Genomic DNA, 27830 nt, shown 5'->3' on the forward strand with positions numbered 1-27830 from the left:
CATGCCAGCACCCAGAAGGCAACTGCGTGGTGTCCTCCATGCACCCTGCGCATGTGCGCGCACTCCCCCCCCCATGCCGCCCCCTTACCTGCACTGTGTATCACAGCTGATTTTTTGGGCTGGTTTGAGGCATTTTTCAGCCTCCCAAAGGCCTCTGCAGGCTTTGCAGACAGAATAATAGGCCCGTTTTGTCATTTCCTGTAATACCAGAAGTGACGAAACGGGCCTATTATTCAACCTGCAAAGTCTGCAGAGGTTTTTTTTTCAAACCTCTGAGAGGCCGAAAAAAGGCCTCAAACCAGCCGAAAGATCAGCTGTGAGGCGCGTGGATGCGCAGTGCCATAGGTTCGCCATCACGGATATAGGGTTTCCTGCTTGAGCAGGGGGTCGGACTAGAAGACCTCCAAGGGCCCTTCTAACTCTATTACTCTGTATTACTCTGTATATAACCCACTCATAAATTCCTTACCCCCCACCACCACACACTGGAAAAACCTTTTGTATTTTTGAAAAAGAAAATTTAAAAAAGGCCATTGTAACAAGTCAGAACGGGCTGGGCTGAAATGTATCACGAAGGTTCATTTAGCAATAGGAGGCAGATAGGGATTTTCCCCTGTTCCTTCTTTCCCTCCCTCTCTGCTTTTCCGGTTTGTACACCTTGTGGCTGGTAGTAGGGCTTACCTGCTCTGGGGAACGCCTCCCTGGGTTTACGAGAAATCCCTTTGCTACATTCCAGAAGGAGTGCATACCTATGTTAACTTGAACAGGACTTGCAGCTGGGGAGGACAGAAAGGCCGACAAAGTAACTAGTTGATTCGTTCCCGGTTTTCAATCCTGCGCTCGACCATGGCCTGCAAAACAGATCCGGTGCCCGGAGCCAATTGTTCTCTTTACACCAGCTTGTGGGATTTTCAAGCCCGAACCAAAACGGAGTTGACTTTCCAAGCAGGGGACTTGTTTGAGGTGATTCAGAAGACCGGAGAATGGTGCTGGGCCAAGCAGGTGGATGCTCAGGGAGGAAGAAGCGAGGAAGGCTACGTTCCCTACAACTATCTCGCCAAGAAAGAGACGGTAGAGACGGAGCCGTAAGTACTAGCAGGTTACAACTCGAATCCTCCGTAGGTTTTGGCAGCGAAGCTTAAGGAACCCTGTTGGCGCAGTGGTTAGAATATAGTATTGCAGGCCAACTCTGCACACTGCCGGCAGTTTGATCCTGACCGGCTCAAGGTTGACTCAGACTTTCATCCTTCTCAGGTCGGTAAAATGAGGATCCAGACTGTTTGGGGGGGCAGCACGCTGACTCTGTAAACCGTTTAGAGAGGGCTGTAAAAACACTGTGAAGTGGTATATAAGACTAAGTATTTTATCCTATTCTATCCTACCCCTACCTTCTATTCTATTCTATTCTATTCTATTCTATTCTATTCTATTCTATTCTATTCTATTCTATTCTATTCTATTCTATTGCATGCCATTGCCATGGCGGCACAGTGGTTAGATTGCAGTATTGCAGGCCAACTCTGCCCACTGCCAGCAGTTCAATCCTGACCAGCTCAAGGTTGACTCAGCCTTCCATCTTTCCGAGATCATTGAAATGAGGACGCAGATTGTTGGGGTCAATACGTTGACATAAATTCCCCAGAGAATGCTATAAAGTACTGTGAGATGGTATATAAGTCTTCTCTAAGTGCTACTGATATTGGGGCCTTGATGCAGTTTTGTGCAAATAAACATTGGCTGAAAGGAGTACTTGAAATCCAGATGTTTTTTTCAAACTGTTTGAATCATAACTGGCAGGGAAATGGGGCACCCAGAGAGACTACAGCAGTCTTAACTACTTTTAAATGGGGGGGATTCTGGGAGTTGAAGTACACACATCATTGAAAAGGAATAAGGGCATCCAGAGAGGCTAGAGCAGTGTTTATCAATCTTACAACTTCAAGATGTCTGGACTTCAACTCCCAGAATTCCCCAGCCACCATGGGAATGCTGGGAGTTGAAGTCCACACATCACTGACAGGCAGGGAGGTAGCCAAAGAGGCTAGAGCAGAGCTTCTCAACTTTAGCACATTTAAAGTATCCGGATGCTGGCTGGGGAATTCTGGGAGTTGAAGTCCAGGCATCTTAAAGCAGCCAAAGTTGAGAAGCACTAGATTAGACCATCAACATTTCACACACTCCTCATCATCGTGTGAATCTTCTTTCAGCTCCTGAGGATAACCAACATTTTTCCCTGGACATTTTTTTCACGGAAAGGACCATTGTTCCAATTCAGCTTGTTTTCCAAGAAGCATTCTCCAAACACACCAGTTCCCCCAGTTTCCCCCCCCGCCAACCTCCCAACTAGCCCGCTAGGAAATCCATCCCACGCTTCACGTCACTGCCGCACATAGAAACCAGGCTGCAGACGGCTCAAGTCAGCCAGCCAAGCTGTATAGAGGTGGAAACTGCAGACACAGCAGTGATGTCATAGGAAGTGGAGAGGAGCAGGAATACATGGCTCTCTCCAGTCCATCATCCCCTGTTCACCCCTCCCCCCACTTGTGAAAAAGATTGTTGGAATAGATGGATGAGAATCTGATACAATTCACTATTTCTTCTTCTTTTCCCCTCTACTGTCGCCATACAGGTGGTTCTTTGGGCAAATCTCTCGCTCAGAAGCGGTGCTCCGGCTGATGTCGGAAAAAAACAAATCCGGTGCTTTCCTGGTTCGGATCAGTGAGAAAATTGGAGCGGATTTCGTACTTTCAGGTAAGACTTTGTGCTGAAAAAAAAAACAAAACATACCGGATTCTTGTGAAGGTAATCCTCCACTTTACCTGTTTGTTTAGTGCAGGGGTGTCGAATTCAATTTCATTGAGGGTTGCATCAGGGTTGTGCTTGACCTTGGAGGGCCAGGGGATGGGTGTGGCCATACCGGGCGTGGCCATGGCAGGTGTGGTCGGGATGGGCGTGGCCATGGTAGGTGGGACTCGTGTCGGGGGCACCTGTGGTGTCCAAGTGCTAACCCTCCCCCATTCTCATTCTCATCTTCCTTCCTTCCTTCTTTTACCTTCCTTCTTCCTTCTCTTCTTCCTTCCCCTCTTTCGCTCTTTTTCCTTCCCTGCTCTCTTCCCGCGTTCCCTTCTTTTTCTTTCCTCTTTCCCTTTCTTCCTGTCCCTTCCTGCATGCTCAAATGCAAAAGGGGAAACGTTTCTAATTTGTTCCTAATTTGTTTTGACAGCCCTCTCTGCATCCAGCCGGTTCAGGCCAGTTCTTGCAAACTGGATGTTAAATTTACACCTGGTTCGCCCAACCGATAGTCGAACTGACCGGCTGGCTCAACCTACCCTGACTCTCCCCTCCCAGGAATCTCCACCCAGCTCGTTTTGGATGCAGATAAGTGCAGGATCCACGTGGAGGCTCTGGGAAGATGAAAATGCGGCCCTCCCAGAAGTTTCAGGAGTCCCGAAACAGGCTTGTTTCCGGCTTCTGGAGGGCCTCTGGGACCCAGGAGAGGCCGTTTTCTTCCTCCCAGGTGTCCAAGGGACGTCTCTGGATGCTGAAGAAGGTAAAAAATGGCCCTTCCGGAAGTTCCAGTAGGCCACGTCCACCGTAGCCACGCCCACTCAACAACCAGGGAGCGAAATGGTGATTGAGATTTTTGAATCCCACCCCTGGGCCCCTGCCAGCAAAAGTGGAGCCCGGTGCGGGGGAGGGTGTTTTCACTGGCAGAGGCACCAGGGGCCGGTCTGTTTCTGGGTTGGCCGCGTGGGCCAGATCTAAGCACCCAACGTGCCCTGAGTATGACACCCTTGGTTTAGTGACCATCCAAAATTACAACAGCACTGGGGGGAAAAAAATGACAACCAGCCCTCTCATTTACAATCTTCGCAGTCTCCCCCTGGTCACAGTATCAAAATCCAGATGCGTGGCAACTGTCGTGTACTTATGACGGGGTTGCAAAGCCTCAAGGGTCACGTGATCGCCATGTGTGACCTTCCCAGCTGGCTGTCATGCCCCTGTCGGAGTCTGAATCCGAGGAGGAAGACGAACAGCTGACAGGAAGTGGGAGGGTGGCTCTGTTAGCTGTGGAGGAAACTGGGGAAGGGCAAAGTCCGGCTAGCCAGAGCAGGGGAGAGATAGAACAAGGGAGAGGGAGTTCAGAGGAAGAACCAGGCCCACCTCCCCTCTTCATCCAAGGGCACACAGGGAGGAACAGAAAAGAGAGCAACGTGGGTTGCATGGCTTATGGAGGAGGAGTGGGTCCTGATTCCCTTCATTAGGCACACCTGGGAAGAGAGTTTAAAAGAGATGCAAGCTGAGTGAGGCAGCTGCTGGGAGCAAATGTGAATTTATCTTGTGTTGACTTTGATTTTGCCTTGATTGGACTTATAGTTACAGTTTTTGTTGACCACGTTTTGGACTTGATTCTCTGCAGCTAAAGGCTGTCCCTGGGAGAGTTTTTTTCTCTAGCCCAGAAGGTAACCAGGACATTGGGGGACCCCTACTGATTATCTGACTGTATTGCCTTTGTGCTACGTCCCTTTGGGTCATCACACTGGCTTCCGCAAGCAAAGTCGGAATGGGGGGGAAATCCAGATTTGCTTAATGGCTGCATGATTCACTTAACAACTGCACTGATTCACATAAGAATGCGGCAAAAAAGATTGTAAAATCAGTCGTGAGTCACGTAATTGTGGTCATAAGTTGAGGAGCGGCCGTAATGACTAGGAGATTTTTGGCCTCTCGGAATAGCTTAGAATAGAAACGGGAGATCTGACTCACCCTCTAAAACGACTCTTAAGAAGACAGAGGAAATTAAAAGGAAGGATTTAAAAAAAAAGGGCTATCTCTTTGGGCCAGAATTTGCAAAACTTTTACGTGGGGCTGCAGGATTAAAAGAGTCAAGATAGAGACCTCAACTATGTTAACTGAGCCCACTCCCCTTTTTAATGTGCACTGTACACTGGTACGTGCAAAAAGAGCGCAGGGCATTCTGTGGCATGGTCAGAGTTGAATTAAGGCAGCTTTAGGATGTGTGGACTTTAGTTCCCAGAATTCTTGGTGTTCCCTCATCTTAAAGTTGCTGAAGTGGACAAACGTGGATCTAAAGACTTCATTAAAATAGATGCCAAATATTTCCTTGCTCCTCCTTCCTTCCTTCCTTCCTTCCTTCCTTCCTTCCTTCCTTCCTTCCTTCCTTCCTCCCTCCCTCCCTCCCATCTTTTCCTTCCTCCCTCCCTTCCTCCCTTCCTTCCTTCCTTATTTCCTTCCTTCCTTTCCCCCTCTCTGCATCCTTTCCTTCCTTCCTTCCTCCCTCCCTCCTTCCCTCCCTCCATCTTCTTTCTTTCTTTCTTTCTTTCTTTCTTTCTTTCTTTCTTTCTTTCTTTCTTTCTTTCTTTCTTTCTTTCTCTTTCTCTCTCTCTCTCTCTCTCTCTCTCTCTCTCTCTCTCTCTCTCCCTCTCTCTTTCTTTCCATTCCTATTCTACAAGGCAATTCAAACTGAGCAAGAATTGGAAGCATTTTCAATAGGTATTTCTGGGTCTCCTTGCCAATTTCCCCAAAGGTAAACAAAGGCACAGGATGGCTTCGTGCACACACGCCCTTGTTTTCTTGGGCAATAGGATTGGAGTGGTTTGCCATCCCTTTCTTCGAATATCACATTTTGATTTCGCAACCCTGCCTAGAAGATTTCCTCATGGTCTCCCATCCAAATTATAACCAGATCTGACCTGACTTCGTTTGATTTACGATCAATCAGGGCTGGCTAGATGCTGCCATAAATGCTCTGATCCTAAAACAATCCGCTTTTATTCCAGGATCCCCTTTATCGCTTAACCCCTGAAATCCTGTCTTCTTTCACTACCCATTGCAAAAAAATAATAATCTGCAAATCACCTTATTTGCTCTTTTCCACAATGCAGCACCCAGCAAGCCAGCATCTTATCCTTTCTTCCCAGTGGTGGGATTCAAAACTTTTTACTACCGGTTCTGTGGGCGTGGCTTGGTGGGTGTGGCTTGGTGGGCATGGCAGGGGAAGTCTACTGCAAAATCTCCAGTCCTTCCCCACCCACTAACCTGCTTTCCAGTTCCGTTCTCCTGTGCAGGGCAACAAAAGAAGACCCAGCCAATCAGCTGGGACTCGGGAGGCAGAGAATAAATGGAGGCGGGGCCAGTCAGAGGTCGTATTCCAAACTACTCAAAATTTCCGCTATCAGTTCTCTAGAATTGGTCAGAACCTGCTGAATACCACCACTCCTTCTTCCTTATGGGGACAGTAAGCAACCAAAGCCTTTAGAGAGAGGGGGGGTTCTGAATCCCCCACCCCATAATAGTCTTCCCTTGCCTTGTTTTCAATTTGCTTTCCTGAATTTGACAGTCCGCGACGGCAACCTGACCAGACATTACAAGATCTTGAGAGACGGCGAAGGGAGGTTCTACATGAACGGAACGAGGACGTTCCCTGACCTGCTCACCCTGGTGACGTGTTACAAGGAAAAGGTTCTTACTCACGGCTTGAAACTTCTGGCGCCCTGCTACAAGGTGAGAGAGGGCTGGACACCGAATGACTTGCAGCTTGGCAACTTGAAGACTTGCGGACTCCAATTCCCAGAATTCCCCAGCTAGCAAGTTGCCCGAGCGTGGCTAAGCTGGGGGATTCTGGGAGTTGAAGTCCACAAGTCTTAAAAGCTGCCAAGGTTGGACACCCCTGACCTACACCTTCTGATCTTCATCTGGGGATGAGGAGAGACTGGTTTTCAAGTGTCCAACTGGCACGCTCAGTTGTATGTGGCACGCACCTGGGCGTGGCACACACCTGTGGCATGCATGTGTGGCGTACATCAATTGCATGCATTTATTGCATATGGTCTGCATTGTTTGAGCCGTGGTGGCGCAGTGGTTAGAATGCAGTATTGCAGGCCAATTCTGCCAAATGCCAGAAGTTTGATTCTTACCGGCTCACGGTTGACCCAGCCTTCCATCCTTTTGAGGTCGGTAAAATGAGGACCCAGATTGTTTTTTGTGGGGGGAGGGGGCAACACTCTGACTTGTAAAACCGCTCAGAGAGGGCTGTAAAAGCACTGTGAAGTGGTATATAAATCTTAAGTGCTATTGCCAGGGGTGGAATTCAAATTTTTTAACAACTGGTTCTGTGGGCGTGGCTTAGGTGGTGGGCGTGGCTTGGTGATCATGTGACTGGGTGGGCCAACTCAATATCACTCACATCAAGGCGCGCATCTCCCCGCCTGGCCTCTCATGACTGTGGGGATGCTGTAACAGTCATAAGTGTGAAAAATGGTCACAAGTCACTTTTTTCAGTGCCATTGTAACTTTGAATGGTCACTCCACACAAGCAAAGTATCAGCAAAGGAGGGGAAAAAGAATTCCAGAGAAGTTCCTGAGACAGGAAGTCTAGTCCTGCCAAGAACGTAATAAGGGTTAATGGAGAGGCAGTTTCTGTAAGCAACACCAGAATGTTTCCTTCCTGCCTTCCTTACAGGATTAGGCCAGTAATTTCTTCTAACAACCGGTTCTCTGAACTGCTTAGAATGTTAACAACCGGTTCTAGTGAATAGGTGCGAACTGGTAGAATCCCACCCCTGGCTATTGCTGTTGTTTATATATGTGTAGGCCAGTCTCAACCTTTGCAACGTTATGATGAGATGGGTAGCGATAAAGATAGTCCTTGTTTTACAAGCATTCGTTCGTTTAGCAACCGTTCAAAGTTACAACAGCGCTGAAAAAAGTGACCTGTGGCTCGTCCTCGTACTTATAACAACTGGAGGTCCCGTGATCAAAATTCAGGTGCTTGGGAACCGGCATGGATTTACTGGTATGCATATAAAAATACAACCAGGGAGTCCTTTCTAGTATTTTTTTTTGTTTAATTCCTCCTTCAGAATGAGTGGAGCGGAATATTTGGAGGCCTTTCTAATTTTTATTGTTTTTTTAATGGTGATATTTCAGATTGATTTTTGTGCCTTGGGGGTCTTAACCCACCTTTTACCTCCGCACCACTCAATCTGCCTCCGCAAACTAGCGTTGCTATGGTACGGCCTGTGAAGTGAGCTGACCGATATCTCCACCAGGTGGCACTCTGCTCACCTTAGCCCAGCCTTTCTCTACCTTGGCTACTATATAAGTCTGGACTTCAATGCCCAGAATTCTTCCGCCCAGCCATGCTGGCTTCTTGGAGTCGAAATCCACACCTCTTAAAATTTCCACCTTTGGAAAACACTGTCTTAGCGACTGGATCTCCTTTGATGGAGGCAGCAACCAATCGGAGATGTCAGAGGAAAAATAGGATCTCTGTGGGCTATCGTGGGATGATTTAGGAATTTAAGGATCCTAACCAGAGGTGGTGAATTCAGCAGGTTCTGACCTGTTCTGGAGAACCGGTAGCAGAAATTTTGAGTAGTTCAGAGAACCGGCAAATCCCACCTCTGACTGGCCCCGTCCCCATCTTTTCTCTGCCTCCCATTGAGTCCCAGCTGATCGGCTGGGTCTTCTTTAGTTGCCCTGCACAGGAGAACGGAGCTGGAAAGCAGGTTAGTGGGGTAGGGAGGGAATGGGGATTGTGCAGTATCCTTCCCCTGCCACGCCCACCAAGCCACGCCCACAGAAGCGGGATTAAAAATATTCGAATCCCACCACTGATCCTAACCACATCCTTAAACGAGGCTCAGAAGTAAATATTTCCCCGGTTGTTAGGCAGGATACAGCTGTGAAAATAGTACAGCAATCTTCCCTGCTGGAAAGCTGCCATTCTACAGGGGAGGAGGGGGCTGCACCTTGGGGGCTGCACGCTTTGCACGCTTTCCCTTTCGCTGTATAACCGGTTGGGGAATTAGGGAAGGGGGAGGAGTGGGCCCAGCAGGCTGCCTCCTCTCCCAGCCAGTTCCAGCCTGTTCATCGCCGTCCTTTCCATCACACCTTTGTGCCACTGGATTGGCTAATTGTGGACATGGGGTACCAGGTGGGGGCCCAATAGAGGAAATTAGCTGAATATTTCCCACGGGAACTTTCAGACTCCGCCGGACTTCTCTGCAATCACAGTAAAAAAATTCCTTTTGAAATACAGGCTGTCTTTAGCCGAACACCCTCTGCTGCCTGGAGGTTTGTCCTTGGGCGGGAATTTCAATGGCCCCTTCTCTAGTCCATTACTGGGTTCCTTTTTCTCAGCTAGGCCATCCCCAGGACAAGGGGTGGGGTTTCTCTCCATCCCGGAGACTACTAGGAAGTCTAGCGTCTCTCAGTGGGGCCCCATTTTCGACTCCCAGTGGCGAAAGTGGCCAGGAGGTCTCCAGCGACTGAGCTGGTCCAGTTGGCAAAAGGCTATTGGGGTTTTTAGCCTTCTTGGGCAGAATCCCCCAATTCTCTACCAGGGCAGCGCTCACTAAGCATCTGGTGCACCCCGAGTCTGGAAGCGCCTTTAAGGACATTCTCTGCCTTCTCCCCGGGAATCGTATCTCTAAAGAAAAATCCTAAATTGCATTAACAGAGGGTCTCAGCCTCAAGATCTCTTCGGCTACATCTTCTCTGCTGCCAGGTTTAATTCTTTCGGCTGTCATTAGCAACAGGGGGGGAGGGGTGACTTGGGGGGAAGAGAGCTGGAGGTGTTTTGCATTCCTTTACTGTGGGTAAGCAAGGGGAGGGGGTGTATGAATTCTTCTCTTCAACTTTCCATTTCCTTGCTAGCTTCTATCCCCTTTTGCGCAGCTGCGAAGTCTTATCAAAATATGTCAAGGTCAACGGACAGAGGCCTCATCGCCACCTGAAGATGCCCACATGATCATATTCAGAACTTTTAATTGGAAGAGTCTTTTGGACTTTGGCGGGGTGGGAACAATTCCATTCCTTTGTATATGTGATCTGCGCGCCAATTTCTCAGATTCGGAATTCCATCTTGTAGCTTCCGCTTTAATTTCCAGTAAAAGGATAACTTTGCTCTAATCTGTGGAGTCTTGAGTATTTCTTTCTTGGATTTTGAAGGGAGCACACACTGACATTATTCCGAATCTCACCATCAGCCCAAACGGAGAAAACACCAATTTTTCTTCCGAGGGGGTTTCACATCATGTCATCTCCAGCCAGCGATGAAGATGACCAGAGAGCTACAGCCGATGCGATGAAGATGACCAGGGAGCTGCAGTCGATGCTGTTACCAGAGATGCCAGCCGCTGACCTGCTGGCTGACCTTACTCTGGAAGAAACCCCAGCTGAGATGCCCAGATGGTCGTTAGGAGTTGGATGGAGAGATCCGGAAGACCCCCCCCCCTCCTGGAATCACTGTAAGTCGAAGAGGTGCGAGGGAACGGCTGTGGCAAGACGGGGAGGAGATGGAATGCAGGCTGGATCAAGCCGGGAAATTCTTTCTGGACGCTTCTGAGAAACCCGGCATGGCTCCAAAGTATGAGGGGGAAGCAGGAGCGAGTTCAGCCTGGGAAAGTCGGGCTGCCCCCACCCCACTAGCCCAGCCCGCGTCAGCGCAACAGCCAGCGGCCGCCCGGGGAGCCCCAGCAATAGGTGTGATGCCTGAGAGACGCCACCTGCCCCCCTTAGATGTGAAGTTTGGAGGAAATCCCAAGGATTTGGGGTTTTTCCTGGTACAAGTCGGGCTCTATATGGCAGAATATGAAAGGGAGTTCACCTCTGAAGCAGCCAAAGTAAGATGTGTTACCAGGACCCTGGAGGGGTTGGCAGCAGACTGGGTGGTGACTTTGTATAATGATAACTCCCCGCAACTGTGGAGCCTCGATGTTTTCATGACTGCCTTGAGGAGGAGGTTTGAGGACCCTCTGGCGGAGAGAAGGGCCAGGATCAGAATGAAAACCATAACTCAAGGGGGAAGATCGGTGGCTGACTACACCCAAGAGTTCAGACAGCTGGCATACCGCATCCGAGGCTGGTCCCAGGAGGCTCTGATAGAAGCCTACAAAGATGGCTTAAATGAAGATATATACCACATGTGCATCTCCAGAAGGGATCCACATGACTTGCAGTTGTGGTACTTGCTAGCGGAAGAAGTGGAAATAGATCTAGCCCGAAGCAGACGCAGAGGAGGCCCCGCATGGAGCAACCTGCTCCCCCCACGTCTCCGAGAGACCCCTAAACCCCGAAAGGGAAGGGTGATGGCAAGAGCCAAATCTACCGCCTGTTTTCGTTGTGGGAAGGAGGGCCACCGGATAGCGGATTGCTGGGTCAAGCTGGATCCAAAGGGAGTGCGGGGGCCAGGGAGGAAGCCCAAAACCTCCCCAACCAAGCCTCGCGAAACCGGGATAAAGATAGGGGAGGTTGTCGAGGTCGCCCCTCCAACGGGAGAGGAGCTGGGACCTCCGACACCCCTCGACAAGAGCGAGACCGACTCGGAAGATGACGTCCCGGTAAGTCCTAACCAAGGGCCCATGACCATCCCAATAAAGTTAAGGGTGCCCACCTCAGGGACCGAGGGGGAGATGCTGGCCTTATTGGACTCGGGGTGCACGAGGTGAGTAATTAGCATGAAAGTAGTCAAGGGTATGGGCATCGGACTGAGAACTTTGAGAACGTCCATATCCTTTTGCCAACTGGATGGATCTGAGGCGGGAGGTTGCCCTGCACGTTTTATAATGGAACCCCTTCAGAGGACCGTGGGAAACCACCACGAGACCCTGTGTTTTATTGTGGCCCCTGGGATGGAACAGCCTCTAACATTGGGATTGGCCTGGCTTCGGAAGTGGAATCCCCATGTGAACTGGAGAGAGGGGTGGATACGGACCCGCACCGATCGGCTTCCGGAAGGGGAGGAGCAACCCCCGCCGGAAGGGGAGGAGAAACCCTATCCGAAGCTCCGAAGCCCTGCTGAGACAGCTTCCGCGGGGGCCGAGCGCGTGGAGGGGGAGGAGAAAATCCCGAAAGAGTACTGGGACTTAAGAGAGGTGTTTAGTGAAGAGGCCTCCGATGAGCTCCCTCCTCATCGGTCAACCGATTGTAGCATTGAATTCCTACCGGGGGTGACGCTCCCGAAACCGAAGCTGTATTCGATGACCCCACGGGAGCTGGAGGAATTGAGATCGTTTATCGAAAAGAACTTGAAACGAGGGAGGCGTACAATTAAGGTCAACTGATATACTAATACCACTCTATATAAAGCCTTCGTAAGAGCACATCTAGAATACTGCATCCAGTTTTGGTCACCACACTATAGATAAGAATCGGAATTAGAATTAATTAGAATTCTTTATTGGCCAAGTGGGATTGGACACACAAGGAATTTGTCTTTGGTGCATAAGCTCTCAGTGTACGTAAAGGAAAAATAAAATACATTCATCGAGAATCATAAGATACAACACTTAGTGATAGTCATAGGTTACTAATAAGCAATCGAATCATACTAGGAAACAAATAAAACAATATAAATTGTAAAGATACAAGCAACACAGTTATAGTCATAAGTGGGAAGAGATAGATTGCTTATTAGTAACCTATGACTATCACTAAGTGTTGTTATCTTATGATTCTCGATGAATGTATTTTATTTTTCCTTTATGTACACTGAGAGCTTATGCACCAAAGACAAATTCCTTGTGTGTCCAATCCCACTTGGCCAATAAAGAATTCTAATTCTAAGGAAGTGTTATTATAAACTAGTAGTAGAGGAATAATAGTAATACAGTCTTAGTAAATAAGTTGACAATGTTGTGGGGATTAGTTGTTTAGCAGAGTGATAGCATTCGGGGGGAAACCGTCCTTGTGTCTAGTTAATCTGGTGTGCAGTGATCTATAGCGTCGTTTTGAGGATAGGAGCTGAAACAGTTTATGTCCAGGATGTGAGGGGTCTGTAAATATTTTCACAGCCCCTTTTTTGACTCGTGCAGTATACAGGTCCTCGATGGAAGGCAGGTTGGTAGTAATTGTGTTTTCTGCAGTCCTAATTACTCTCTGACGTCTGTGTCTGTCCTGTTGGGTTGCAGAACCAGACCAGACAGTTATAGAGGTGCAGAGGATAGACTCAATAATTCCTCTGTAGAACTGGATCAGCAGCTCCTTGGACAGTTTGAGCTTTCTGAGTTGACGCAGAAAGGACATTCTTTGTTGTGCTTTTTTGATGACGTTTTTGATGTTTGTTAGGGATACACCCTAGCAGAATCTGCACGGCAGGCAGGCAGGCAGGCAGGCAGGCAAAATATATGAGATAAACGTTTTTGTAGCTTACACTCAGTAAAACAGATACACTGTGCTAGTTAAATAGTTTATTCCAGTAATAGTTTTAGCATAGTCAAAACAGTCCATATATCATTCACTAGTTCAGTCCGTCCAGGGATTATTCAGTTGCAAAATCCAGTGTTGAAAAAGAGGTCAGTAAACTTATAAATATCAGTCCAGTAATATATCTCCTCGCAGTAGAGATATGAAGAAGTCAAACCTCCTTTCTTCCTTCAGCAACTCAGCAGTAGGGAAAACACGCAGTTAGCAAACCATCAATCCATCAAACCATCAATCATCAGGAATCGTCAGCAATTCAGCAGGTTCTCTTGCTCCCTCTTATGGCGGTTCACAACCGCACCCAAAATTACATGCTTTGCAGTTTAAAGTGACACACACTTAAACTTACTATCATAGTTTATATATATTATTTTACCCAAACTACGTTAGGTAACCTTGTTATTCCTAACAATGTTAGATGTCCATTTTAAGTCTTGAAATAGAACCTAGAAACATGGTCTCTACTATTGATTCTGTGTTGTTTAGCATTGTTGGTGGTGGTATAGGAGGGATTTTCGTAAAATCTACCACCATTTGTACAGTTTTGAGTATATTTAATTCAAGATTGTTTTTGCTGCACCACAAGGCTAGTTGCACAAACCTCCTGTACGCAGATTCATCGTTGTCTCGAATGAGACCAATCACTGTTGTATCATCTGCAAACTTAAGTACTTTAACAGAGGGATCCTTTGAGATGTAGTCAGTGGTATAGAGAAAGAAGAGAAGAGAGCACACAACCCTGGGGTGCTCCTGTGCTAATTTACAGGTATCAGGTGTGATTCTGCCTAGCTTCACCTGCTGCTTCCTGTCTGTTAGGAAGCTTATGATCCACTTACAAGTGTGTTCAGGTACCGCTAGCTGGTTTAGTTTAGTTAGAAGAATGTCTGGAATTATAGTATTGAATGCTGAGCTGAAGTCTACGAAGAGGTCTTTGGCGTTTCAAGATGTAGGATGTAGTGCAGAGTCATATTAACAGCATCATCTGTCAATCTATTTGTTCAGTGGGCCAATTGCAAGGAGTCTAACAGAGGGTCTCTGATGGTTTTCAGGTGGGCCAGCACTAGTCTTTCAAAAAAAATCACTAGTCCATAAAAAAGAGGTAGAGACTCTAAAAAAATGAAGAAGACAATAACCAATATGATTAGGGGACTGGAGGCTAAAATATACGATGAATGTTTGCAGGAACTGGGCTTGGCTAGTCTAGGGAAGAGAAGGACCAGGAGAGACATGAGAGCTGCCACAGAGAGGAAGGGGTCAAGCTATTTTCTAAAGCACCCGAAGGCCAGACAAGGAACAATGGATGGAAACTGAACAAGGAGAGATTCAACCTGCAAACAAGGAGGACCTTTCTGACAGTGAGAACAATCCACCCATGGAACAGAAGTTGCCTTCAGAAGTTGCGGGAGCTTCATCACTGGAGGCTTTCAAGGAGACTGGACTGTCATCTGTCAGAAATGGTGTAGGGTCTCCTGCTTGGGCAGGGGGGTGGACTAGATCAGGGGTCTCCAACCTTGGCAACTTTAAGACTTGCGGACTTCAACTCCCAGAGCAAAGCTGGCTGAGGAACTCTGGGAGTTGAAGTCCACAAGTCTTAAAGTTGTCAAAGTTGAGCTGGCTGAGGAACTCTGGGAGTTGAAGTCCACAAGTCTTAAAGTTGCCACGCCCCCTGGATTAGATGACCTACAAGATCCCTTCCAACTCTGTTAATCTAATCTTAATCTAATCACTAGGGATCACGGGAGTATTAGAGATTAGATTGGGCCACTTACCGGAGGGTCATAGTCAGAGTCGGTATCGGTCGACCACTGGTCTCTCTCCAGTGGGATGGCAGTTCCCTCCTCTTGTTTAAGCGAGTGAGTGGGTGACCTCCATGACCTTCCAGCTCTTCAGGGTCGTCTGCTTCACGTGCGGTTGCTGCTTTGTGGCTTTTCTGCCCGGCATTTGGTCCCTGTTCTTAGCAGGGCACTTAGCTTGGCACTCCGCTGCTCGGTGTCCTTCTGTGCCGCACTTGAAGCAGGCGGTGGAGCGCGTCGGCTGGACTTGGGCTCTCTTCCTCTCCGGAGGCGATCTCTTCCACACTTTGCCCGAGCGGTACCTTTTACGAGCTTGGTCGATCTCTACTTCTTCGGCTAGCACATACCAGTCGTGGAGATGAGATGGGTCTCCTCTCGCGATGCAAGTGGTGTACAGGTCGTTGTTTAGCCCATCTTTGAAGTAACTCACTAGGATGTCTTCTGGCCAGTCAAGACGCCAGGCTAGGTCTCGAAATTCCTCAGTGTACTCAGCCGCCCGCCGGCGCCCCTGCCGTGCAGTTTTTATGCGGCCTTTGGTTTTGCAGTCAGCCAGGAGGGTCTTCGAATCGCCGCCGTAGAGCCGTCATGAATTGGTTGAAGTTTCTCAACTCAGGAGCATTCGCGTTGTGGAGGGTGACCATCCAACTGGCCGCGGCCCCCTCTAGTGCCAGCATGACAACCCTCACCTTGGCTCCTTCGGTGGGGATCTCGTGGCTGTACTCCTGCATGTAGATGAGAACGTGCAGCAGGAAGAACCCTAGTTGTTGAGGGTCTCCATCAAACCTCACACCGAGCGGGGGGTTCTTCTGTCTTTGAGGAACTGCCCCGTCATCTGATCTTGGGACGTTGGCCCCCTTTGTGCCCACCTGTGGAGTTCCTGCCACCATTGCCGCCCAAGCTGGGGTGCCAGCTACTCCTGCAGTGGTGTCCAAGGGTGAAGCCCTCCCATCTACATCCTCTGGTCGGCTTTGATGGCCATTATCTGCCGACATCCAGGCCAGAGCCTCCTGCGTCTTCATGTTCTGGAAGGCATCTATCATGTATCGCATGGCTTGCTTCCTGAGGAGACTAGGTTCGTCCCCTTCCTCCTCTTCGGCCTCCAGCCCTTTCAGCTCCTCTTTCCACCCGCGTTGATGATTGCCTCGGGCAAGGTTGACTCCTTTTGTCCTCCATCCCAGTCGTTCTTCTTTCCAACACCTATGGCACACCTGGGCTTAGCTGAGTCCTGCAGGGTCACAGCTTCCTCTATCCGTGTGGCAGGGTTTTTTCCTTATGTGAAGGCTTTCCACCAGCATTCAGTTTCCTCCTGGTCCCTGCCTTGACTAGACATCGTTCTCACGATTCCCTACAGCAGGGGTCCCCAACCACCAGGCCGCGGACCGGTACCGGTCCATGGAACATTTCCTACCGCGCCGCTGGTTTGCTGGGCACCGCCATCTTGTTTGACGAGAAAGTGCTTCCGGGTGAGCTTTTCCGGTTGGAAAGCGCCATTTGGGTCCTGAAGGAATCCTCGCGCCTTAGTTTCATCGAAGGGGGGGGGCTTCGAACGAAACTAAGGCACGAGGATTCTTTCAGCACCCAAGGCAAGGCGAGCTGAGCGACCGTCCCGAAGTGAAGCCCATCGACAAAGGTACAAAGGAGGAGTTGAAGGTGGTGGGGAGAAGCGGGGGACGGCTGGCTGGCCGGTCGCTCGGCTCGCCTTGCCTTGTCATGCGTGCTGATGCCGGTACCGGGCCGCGGATCATTCTGTGATGCCGGTAGCGGGCTGTGGCACAAAAAAGGTTGGGGGCCACTGCCCTACGGTATGACAGCTGCCTCTCTGGGTTGGCCTTTTGTTTTGCAAACTCTGCCTAATGTAAGGACCTGCCTCATCTACCTTTTCAGGAAAGGAAACTCTCGAAACCATTAGCATTCCGAAAGGGACTTTTACTGAGACAAGCAATTGCAGAGAAGTCCGGCGGAGTCTGAAACTTCCCGTGGGAAATGTTCAGCTAATTTCCTCTATTTAGCCCCCACCTGGCACCCATGTCCACAATTAGCCAATCCAATAGCATAAAGGTGTGATGAAAAGGACGGTGACAACAGGCTGGAACTGGCTGGGAGAGGAGGCAGCCTGCTGGGCCCACTCCTCCCCCTCCCCTAATTCCCCAAGTGCCCCCGCCCCGAACAAAAAGAAAGTCCTGTTTAAAAGGAAGTTTTGCATTTCAGGTCAAACAATATCAGCCATTCAGCATCTTGAAACTACCTGCAGAAATGAAGTTTTGCAGCTGTTCTTCCGGGTTTTTTTTTCCGTTTTTTTTTTTTTTGGCAAAACAAAAAATTCAGGGCAAGCGATACACCTAATCCCCGGCTTAGGACCACAGCTGAGCCCAATATTTCTGTTGCTAAGCAAGACTGTCGTGAAGTGAGTTTTGCCACACTTTACAACCTAGCTTGCCACCGTCGTTAAGAGAAGCACTGCAGTTGTTAAAAGTTAGTAACACCATTGTAAAGCGAATCTGGCTTCCCCTTGGCTTGTCAGAAGGTCACAAAAAGGGGAATTGCATGACCCCCCCCCACAGGGACACTGCGACCGTCATAAATATGAGTCGGTTGCTTAGCATCCGATTTTTGATCACGTGACTGGGCGGATGCTGAGCAACGGTCGTAAATGTGAAAAACGGCCCTATGTCATTTTTTTTTTTAGGGCCGTAGCCTTCGAACGGTCACTAAACAAATGGCCATAAATCGAGGACTACTTGAAATTGGGAGAAGAAAAGTTGCCAACGGTACACGAAATAAATCTTGGAGAAAACTTAACCCCCATTTTGACTTTCTTTTTGACCCAAGCCGGAGCCAAAGGCCATGCCGCACTGGGACAATTGGGAGAGGCCCAGAGACGAATTCCGTCTGATCCGGAAGTTGGACTCAGGCTCCTTTGGAGAAGTCTACGAGGGACTTTGGAAAGAGAAAGTGAAAGTTGCTATCAAAGTGTTAAAGAGAGGTAAAGTAGTCTCATGGAAATGAAAGTCAGATGATTTAGTTTAGTTTATTGTCATTGTCTTCAGTGTACATTATGACTATGAAAATAAACACAAACACACATTCTATACCAGTGGTAGCTAACCTTTTTGGGCTCCTGTGCCAAAAATTGGGCACGTGCTGGCACGCTCGCACTGGCGTGCCAGCACCCAGAAGGCAATATATGCCCCCCACGCCTCTATGCATGCGCACGCAATCCCCACCCTTGCACCCCGTCACCCCCTTACCTGCACTGTGCCTCACAGCTGATTTGCAGCCAGTTTGAGGCCTTTTTTGGCCTCCCAGAGGCTTGAGGAAGGGCTTCTGCAGGCTTTGCAGGCCGAAAACTAGTCCCGTTTCGTCACTTCTGGTATTTTCGGAAAAACAGGAAGTGATGAAACGGGCCTAGTTTTTAGCCTGCAGAAGCCTTCCTCAGGCCTTTGGGAGGCTGAAAAAGGCCTGAAACCAGCCGAAAATCAACAGTGAGTCAAGTTTGCCTGCAACTTGTGTGCCGGCACAAATGGCTCTGCGTGTGGCACACGTGCCATAGGTTCACCATCCGTAGAGAACCGTTTCTATACATTGAATTGAAAACCCCAGATGTTGCATTAATATTAGACTATACAGTAGAATTCTTTAAGAGCTACTGCCCTGGGATAGAAGCTGTTTTTCAGCCTGTTTGTCCTTGTTTTTATTATCCTGTACCATCTGTCAGATGGTAATAGTTAAAAAAAAAAAAGGAACCCAGGATGAGATGGATCTTTGAGAATGTTTTGAACTTTCTTAAGGCAGCGGGAGCTATAAAGCTCTTCCAAAGAGGGGAGAAGGCAACCCATGATCCTCTGGGCAATGACGCTAACCCTCTGGAGCGCTGTCCTATCTGCCACTGTGCAATTGGCAAACCATACAGAGGTGCAGTAAGTTAAGATACTCTCTCTGATGACGAGATCCATCCGCTGGAGTTTTTCAGGCAAATGAAGCCCCACCCCCCTTTTTTTAAATACAGGTAATCCTTGACTTATGAATCCTTGACTTAAATACAGGTAATCCTTGACTTAGCGGCTGTTCGAAGTTACAACAGGCCTCACTTGTGGTTGTAAGTCGATGATTACCTATACGCCTGGTAAAGTAATCAGGAGTTGAGGTATACCAGAAGGGAGAAATTTACCATTGCTTTTCGTCCCATCCCAGCCGATCTGACGTGCCAGGACACCTTCAGAAATGAGATCGAGGCCCTGAGATTGTTGAAGCACAAAAATATTCTTTCTCTCTATGCCATCTGCTCGGCCGGGGATCCCGTCTACATCATCACTGAAATCATGACCAAAGGGAACTTGCTCGCCTTCTTGAGAGGTAAGACCAGAAAGGTAAGAAGCAGAGGCCTCCAAACTTGGCGACTTTAAGACTTGTGGACTTCAACTCCCATTCTGGGAGTTGAAGTCCACAAGTCTTAAAAGTCGCCAATTTGGAGACCTCTGGGGTAAGACCATCGCCTTTTTCCTGGTTCCGCCCCTCTGTCCAAAAGTATCCATAGCTAAGCCTAGATTTTGCCCAAATGAGGACAAAAGTGCATTGTAAGAACATCAGCAACCCACCCCACAGAAGCTCGCCAGAAGATGGCCTGTTCACAAAATGGTGTTATGGTCCATTGCATCCTCCTTGGTGACCAAAAGTGTGCAGCCGCTGGCAAAAAAAAATAGCCAACAGAGTCCTAGGCTGCATAAACAGAATAGATAGAATCAAGATCACGTGAAGTGTTAACGCCACTTTGTAATGCCTTGGTAAGGCCACCCTTGGAATACTGCATCCTGTTTTGGTCGCCACGATGTAAAAAAGATGTTGAGACTCTAGAAAGAGTGCAGAGAAAAGCCACAAAGGTGATTAGGGGACTGGAGGCTAAAACATACGAAGAACAGTTGCAGGAAGTGGGTATGTCTAGTCTAATGACAAGAAGGATTAGGGGAAACGTGATAGCAGGGTTCCAATATTTGAGAGGCTACCACAAAGAAGAGGAATCAAGCTATTCTCCAAAACACCTGAAGGCAGGACAAGAAGCAATGGGTGGAAACTCATCAAGGAGAGAAGCAGTCTAGAACTAAGGAGAAATTTCCTGACAAAATAATTAATCAGTGGAACAACTTGCCTCCAGAAGTTGTGAATGCTCCAAGACTGGTGGTTTTAAAGAAAAGATTGGATAACAGTTGTATGAAGTGGTGTAGGGTTTCCTACCTAGGCAGAGGGTTGGACTAGAAGACCTCCAAAGTCCCTTCCAACTCTGTTATTCTATTCTAAGTCCTTCTCTAGTCTTTTCTCCTCTTTCCAAGATGCCTATGGAGATGCTCAGTCCTCCAGGTCATGGTTGTCCCAAAGGTGCTTTTTTCCCCAAGGGGCCACTGGACTTTCTGGTTTTTCTTTGAAGACATTTCACTGCTCATCCAAGAAGCTTCTTCAGCTCTGACTGAAGAATTCCATTCCCCACCATCCACCTGAAAACCTCTGGCCCACTAGTGTGTGGTCCCCGTAATGGGAGTCTCCTCTTGGTGCCTGTGGGCACCGGGTTGTCTAATGACCTACATTGGGGTTGTACTAGATGACCCATAAGGTCCCTTCCAACTCTGTTAATCTGTTAATCTATCTTTCTCTGAGCTCCGTGTATGAGATGCCTCCTCTTGCTATCTCCATCTAAAAAAGAAGTGAAACTTTTTTGTGGTGGTGGGGGAACTCATGGTCTGGGGGATTCTTATGTCACTGTCCGTTTCTTCCCAGGTCCAGAGGGGAAACAGATGAAGCTGGTGGAACTGGTCTGCTTGGCCTCCCAGGTGGCCGAGGGGATGAGCTACCTGGAATCGCAGAATTTCATACATCGGGATTTGGCTGCCAGGAACGTCCTGGTGGGAGAAAACTATATTTGCAAAGTGGGAGATTTTGGGATGGCCAGGCTGATCGAGGTATTTTTCAATCCTTCTGAGACGCAACGGCATCCAGAGAAATAGGATTTAATCCAGGATTTAATCCAGAAAGGCCAAATGGCAGAATGAATATGTCCAGTCAAACTTTATTTCCGTTTAAGACTGGTAATCAAGGATTAGTGGATAGGTAATCCTCAATTTACGAGAGAGAGAGGTGGGGGGTAGAGGTAGAGGTAGAGGTAGAAATATAAATAGATGGATGGATGGTAGATGGTAGATAAACGATAGGTAGGTAGGTAGATAAGATAGATAGATAGATAGATAGATAGATAGATAGATAGATAGATAGATAGATAGATATAGGGAGGGAGGGAGACATAAATAGAAGATAGATAGATAGATAGATAGATAGATAGATAGATAGATAGATAGATAGATAGACAGAGACAGATTTGGATCTCTCTATACTACATCAACTTATTTGGCATTGTTTTATATTTATATATATATATAAATAAATAAAGATTTGGATCTGTCAATATATTTTTATATATTAAATTAAATATAACTTTATTATTATTGCTGAAAAGTTAGGGATGGCAATTGGTCAGTTTTTTAAATAGCTTTTAGTGATGTTTAAAAGTATAAAGGTTAAAAAAAAAACCAAACTAATGCAACCTAAGAATAATATGAAAAATAAAAAGGAATGTAACGTATCCCTGATATTACAGGTACTCCCCGACTTAACAACCACAACTGAGCCCAAATTTTCTGTTGCTAAGCGAAACGTTCGTTAAATGAATTGTGCCCCATTTTACGACCTTTCTTACCACAGTGGTTAAATAAATCACTGCGATTAAGTTACTGACGTGGTTGTTAAGTGAATCTGGCTTCCCCATTGATCTTACTTGTCAGAAGATCGCAAAAGCGAATCACATAACTCGAGGACACTGCGACCGTTATAAATAAGAACCAGATGCTGAGCACCCAAAATTAGATCCTATGACCCTAGGGATGCTGCAACGGTTATAAGTGTGAAAAACGGTCGTAAGTCACTTTGTTCAGTGCCATTGTAGCCTTGAACGGTCACTCATTGAAATGTTGCAAGTCAAGGACGACCTATAATGTTCAGAAACTGTGGATTATGACCCCGACACTCGGTCCCTTGATTGGACCTTGTCTGTACATAACAGATCCCTTTTTGAGGGGATCTAGAAATGTCAAGTTTTCCAAAGACACCGTACAAAGTGGATCACCCTCTGTTTCTGTCTTTGCAGGAAGATATCTACCTCTCTTACACCCAGAGCTTTCCTTACAAGTGGACCGCACCGGAAGCCCTTTCCTGCGGATGCTACTCCATCAAATCGGACGTGTGGTCCTTTGGCATCCTCCTGTATGAAATCATGACCCGCGGGCAGAACCCGTATCCAGGTATGGGGACGAGAGCACAGAGTTTGGTTGGGTATCCTTAGGACCCTGTCAGAGTATATTCACGAACTGAAATAGAGCTTGGTAACAAGATCAGCCAATGAATAGCCATAGCAATTAAATCAGCCAATGAGGACAGTTTGGAAACTGAAACTAGAAGTAGCCTAGGCGTGGCTACGTTAAGCTCTGCAGCTCCGAAGCTATGTTGAGCTCTGTCTATGGAGATGAAACGGCCTCTCTCCTTTTGCCTGCCTGCAAAACTAGCTTGCTTGCTTGCTGAAAACCGGAGCTCTGCTCTGAACTTGCAACACGTTTCTGTTTGAGTTTGCTCCCTGTTGGAGAAATCTACAGCCGGTTTGTAAAATCTACTTATTCTGTTTATAAAGATGTTAAATGAAGCATCAGCCATCTGTGTTCATTTTTTTCTGGTGCTGAATTTTCACTGCAAAACTCTCAGATCGGATCAGGCTTCTCCCTTCTGGATCCCTTTAGAACAGGGGTGTCCAACTCAAGGCCCCGGGGGCCAGATCCAGGCCGCGAGGTACTTAAATCTGGCCGGCAGGGCCAACCTGGAAATAGCAAAGGACCGGCCTGCAGCGCCTCTGGCAGCCAAACCGTGGTGTGTGGGAGGGGGACTCAGAGACCCTCTGCACTCTACCAGGGTGCTGCTGAAGGCCGTCCAGGCTGAAAACAGGGCATTGGGGGGGGGGGTTTCCTCTCTGATTGATTCACTTAGCAACCGCGGCAAGAAAGGTCGTAAAATGAGGCAGAACTCCTTGAATAAGTATCTCACTTTAACAACAGAAATCTTGGGCTCAATTGTGGGCGTAAGTCGAGGACTACATCTACTGCTCTCCGGGTATTTCATGCCATACGCGGAATACGTCAATAAGGCTGCGTTTTCCCTTCCTTTCCCACAGGCATGAGTAACTTGGAGGTCTCCACCAAGGTTCAAAATGGCTTCCAGATGCACTGCCCGCCCAGGTGCCCTCCTGTCATGTACTCCCTAATGTGCCAATGCTGGAACCTGGATCCCAACCAAAGGCCGGACTTCCAGAACATCAGAGAACTCCTCCGGAACTTCACCAGCTATGAGAACTTTGAAGCTTTCTCTTAAACTGCCCTTCAGGGCAGAAGTGGTGCCCCCAACACACCATCACCTGACCACAAGGGGTAGAGGGTAAGATCAAGGTGATTGACAAATTATCCTACCATCAGCCCTGTTGGGATGTAGGTTTAATCCAAAAGGCTTTGAACCTAGAATGAAAGAGACATTTCCTAAAGGTGAGAGTAGGCAACCAATGGAACAGCTTGACTGTGATGACCCAGGGCGGGATGCGAAACAAACACGGCCACAGAAAACAGGTTAAGCCCCTTTTATTCCTTCACTTTGCTTCCAAGCTCCAAATATCTTTGACAGAAGACAAAAAAACTCCCACACAAACAGTTACATGAAGAAGGAAAAAAGCAACACAAACCAGGCAAGATAAGGGCTGGAGGACGTCCACAGATAACGCACACTGGGAAGGACGCCAAACTCAGAGAGGAACCATAAACTAGAGATATTTCCACGCTTTGTTTCCAGCGCTCGCCCGTATGCATGTCCGTCCTCTTATCCAGTTGTCACAGCTGCAGCCCATGAAGAGGATGAAGGCCCTCTCCTCCTGAGTAGACCATGTCTCTCCCTTATCCTCTCCTCCCTGCGTGCACTAGGATGGATAGGGGATGGGCCTCAGGGGTGGGATTCAAATTTTTTAACAACCGGTTCTGTGGGCGTGGCTAAGTTGGTGGGCATGGCTTGGTAGTCATGTTATTGGCTGGGCGTGGCCAACTCAATATCACTCACATCGAGGCACGCATCTCCTCACCTGGCCTCTCATGACTGTGGGGATGCTGCAACAGTCGTAAGTGTGAAAAATGGTCATAAGTCACTTTTTTCAGTGCCATTGTAACTTTGAATGGTCACTCCACACAAGCAAAGTACCAGCAAAGGAGGGAAAAAAACTCCAGAGATGTTCCTGAGACAGGAAGTCTAGTCCTGCCAAGAACATAATAAGGGTTAAAGGAGAGGCAGTTTCTGTAAGCAACACCAGAATGTTTCCTTCCTTACAGGATTAGGCCAGTAATTTCTTCTAACAACCGGTTCTCTGAACTGCTTAGAAGGTTAACAATCAGTTCTAGCGAATAGGTGGGAACTGGTAGTATCCCACCCCTGATGGGCCTGGGACTGCTCAGCCAGCCTCTGCCCTTCCTCAGCCTCCTCCACAACCTCCGGAGCCACACTTCCACTCCCTGTCGGCTCTTCCTCCTCTCCCTCAGAGTCAGTCTCCACCAGTGGCATGACACTGACTCAGAAGTTGTGGCCCCACTGGAAGCTTTCAAGAAGAAATCTCTCTGAAATGGAATAGGGCCGTGATAGTGAAGTTTTGGCACACATGCCAGAGGTGGCAAGCAGAGCGCTTTCTCTGACCACACAAGCCATTGCCCCAGCTCAGCTCCACTGTGCATGCACCCATGTGCCTCCTGCCGGCCAGCTGGTCTTCAGGTCTCTGCCATGCAGGGGGTGGGGCGCGCATGCATATGTGGGGGTGCACATGCAGGGGTTGCATGCACATGCATGGGGTCACAGGGAGGTCACACACACGTGTGGTGGGTGCAGGGGGTCTCACACACATGGTTATGCACACATGCACGGGGTGCATGCACAGGGCACGGGCACACATTGCATTTTGGGGATGTGCCTGCGTACTTTGGGCACTTGGTACTGAAAAGTTTCGCCATCACTGGAATAGGGTCTCCTGCCCTAAGGTCAGACTAGACGACCTCCAAAGTCTTTTCCAACTCTGTTATTCAATGTTCTATGAATGATCCAATGGGCCACGACTAAACTTCCTTGTCTTTTGTTACACTTTGCAACGCAATACTTAATTAGCACCCACCACACCTCACAAATCTTCCTGTGGATAGCGAGCCTGTTGAAATCCAAGACAAAAATTTGGGTCCAATGTTGGCAGAATGGAAAAAGACTGGAAAAAGCTAAGCAGAAGAACTGGGCTGATGAATCTGTATATATTGCCTCTTGGTGCCCTTGGGTTCTGCGAAATTCAAACTTGAATGTATTCTCATTTGCTTCAGAGACTGGAAAAGATCCCAAATTGAGTTTGTCCATCGAATATGCACGACTCTAGGATTGGTGATTCAGCCACTTGTGGGAATCCAACCATTATCTTAACATGTTACGTGAATGAAGCACATTCGATGGTTTGTTTATTTTGGCAGATTTATTTTGATGGGATAATAAGAAACATTGCTCATTCATTTTGGTTGAAGGTTAAGAATATTGTGTGACTCTGACCTGGGAAGCGTGTCTGGAAGGATTCCTGAATTTTAAGCCATATTTTCCTGTTGGTTGAAGATTTATAGGTAAAGATATAGATAATCCTTTGATTTACAATGATTCATTTAATGACCATTTGAAGTTATAAGAACACTAAAAAAAAGTGACTTAGAACCGTTTTTCATACTTACGACTATTGTGCCATCCCCATAGTCATGTAATCAAAATTTGGATGCTTAGCAACTGACTCATATTTACAACTATTGCAGTGTCCTGGGGTCATGGGATCCCCTCTTATGACCTTCTGACAAGCAAAGTTGGTATAAAGTATAAATTCGGTGCCAAGAGCATTTTTTTTCAGAGAGACAGAAATACCCACCACTAAACCAATCATATTGATGAGTGGCTTTTTTTCAAGCATGGCCACTTTAAGATGGTTGGACTTCAACTCTCGTGTTTACTGGGGCATTCTGGGAGTTGAAGTTCAAGTTACCAAGGTTTTGAAGCAGAGCTTTAGAAGCTTGCAATAAGAATCAAGTGCAACGAAATTCCATCTGGCTTCAAAGCTTTCTGGTTACAAGAGTCACCATTGGTATGATGTCACCCTTTGTAAGAAGCAGTAATATAGTAATTGGTAAAGAATTAGCAAGTCTATCCAATACATCATTATACATATTATAATGGCGGCAAGGATAGCTTTCACACAGGGCTAGAAAAAAGAAAAAAAATACCATCCGAAGAAGATCTGATACAAAAAATAATGGACTGTGTGGAAATGGATAAATTCACAGTGGAATTAATAGGCAAGGACGAATTGGACTATTACGTGGTTTGGGATAGGTGCAGGGGTGGGATTCTATCAGTTCACACCTATTCTCTAGAACTGGTTGTTAACATTCTAAGCAGTCTGGAGAACCGGTTGTTAGAAGAAATTATTGGCCTAATCCTGTAAGGAAGGCAGGAAGGAAACATTCTGGTGTTGCTCACAGAAACTGCCTCTCCATTAACCCTTATGACATTCTCGGCAGGACTAGACTTCCTGTCTCAGGAGTTTCTTTCCCCCCTTTGGTGGTACTTTGCTTGTGTGGAGTGACCATTTAAAGTTACAATGGCACTGAAAAAAGGGACTTATGACCATTTTTCACACTTACGACTGTTGCAGCATCCTCACAGCCATGTGAGGCCCGGCGAGGAGATGCGTGCCTCAATGTGAGTGATGTTGAGTTGGCCACACCCAGCCAATAAAATGACCACCAAGCCATGCCCACCAACTCAGCCATGCCCACAGAACCGGTTGTTAAAAAATTTGATTCCCACCCCTGAATAGGTGGTACAAATGGGTAGAATATAGGAATTAGAACTGATGTATAAGTACAAAAAGAAACAGGTATTACAAATGACACAATGCTGTTAATGTAAATAGAGATTTGTAATTTTGTTTTTAAAAATGAAATAAATAATAATTGTTGGAAGAAATATCCTTCTGGGTTCAGTTCCAAGTAGGGAAAAAGACACTGGAAACATGGAGGTTGTTTGGAAGGTGGTTTAATGGTGGACAGCAGGACCACAGGGTTTGAAGCTCCAAAGAAGAATGATCACCTGCTCCAAGGTGAAGGAAAAGAGAAGGAAGGGAAGATATGCTGAGAGTCCCTGAGTTTTATAACCTTTGTTGGGATTGGAATTGGAGTTTGTATTCTGATTGGTTGTCAGACTCCCATGGGGCCATGCAGGGACAACTCTATAGGCTGTCCTGAGTCCCAGGCTTGGTTGAGCCTTACTGGATGATGATGATGTAATGAAAGGGCTTTGGGCAATTGCTATAGCTTTACCTGGAGATCTTCGTTATGCAAAGTATTCTGGCCCAAGTTTTAATGGCCCACCCATTAACAAAAGTGGGGGTGACTTTCTGCTTCTGAGGTGTTTCTGCTCTTGAGTTTCTACTCTTCTTAGGGGAAATATTCTGCCTTTTTAATATTTCATAGGATATTTCAATTTTCTAGGAGAGGGGTGGGTGCTAACTTCCTAGATAATAATAAAAAAAGAAATTGGTAAAGAACGAGAGAATATAAATTATAATCCTCTCTGCCAGCTTCTCTTTAAGTTTTCACCGCAGGTCTCTCATACTGTGTTGCTGTG

General features: G+C 47.4%; 1 protein-coding gene across 1 annotated transcript; it reads left to right on the plus strand.

Annotated features, from left to right (window-relative positions):
- The first annotated feature begins 587 nt into the window (after positions 1-587).
- Positions 588-27170, plus strand: PTK6 (protein tyrosine kinase 6). The gene is made up of 8 exons (XM_026697360.2): positions 588-1085; positions 2630-2751; positions 6362-6525; positions 17850-18003; positions 19212-19373; positions 20787-20968; positions 22207-22360; positions 23278-27170. The coding sequence occupies exons 1-8, from the start codon at positions 847-849 to the stop codon at positions 23472-23474; spliced, it is 1374 nt and encodes a 457-aa protein (XP_026553145.1). The 5' UTR covers positions 588-846; the 3' UTR covers positions 23475-27170.
- Positions 27171-27830: the final 660 nt, after the last annotated feature.

The sequence above is a fragment of the Pseudonaja textilis genome, chromosome 3 (assembly GCF_049901715.1).
Source record: "Pseudonaja textilis isolate UNSWEBS1 chromosome 3, rPseTex1.2, whole genome shotgun sequence".
In the NCBI taxonomy this organism is placed as follows: domain Eukaryota; kingdom Metazoa; phylum Chordata; class Lepidosauria; order Squamata; family Elapidae; genus Pseudonaja; species Pseudonaja textilis.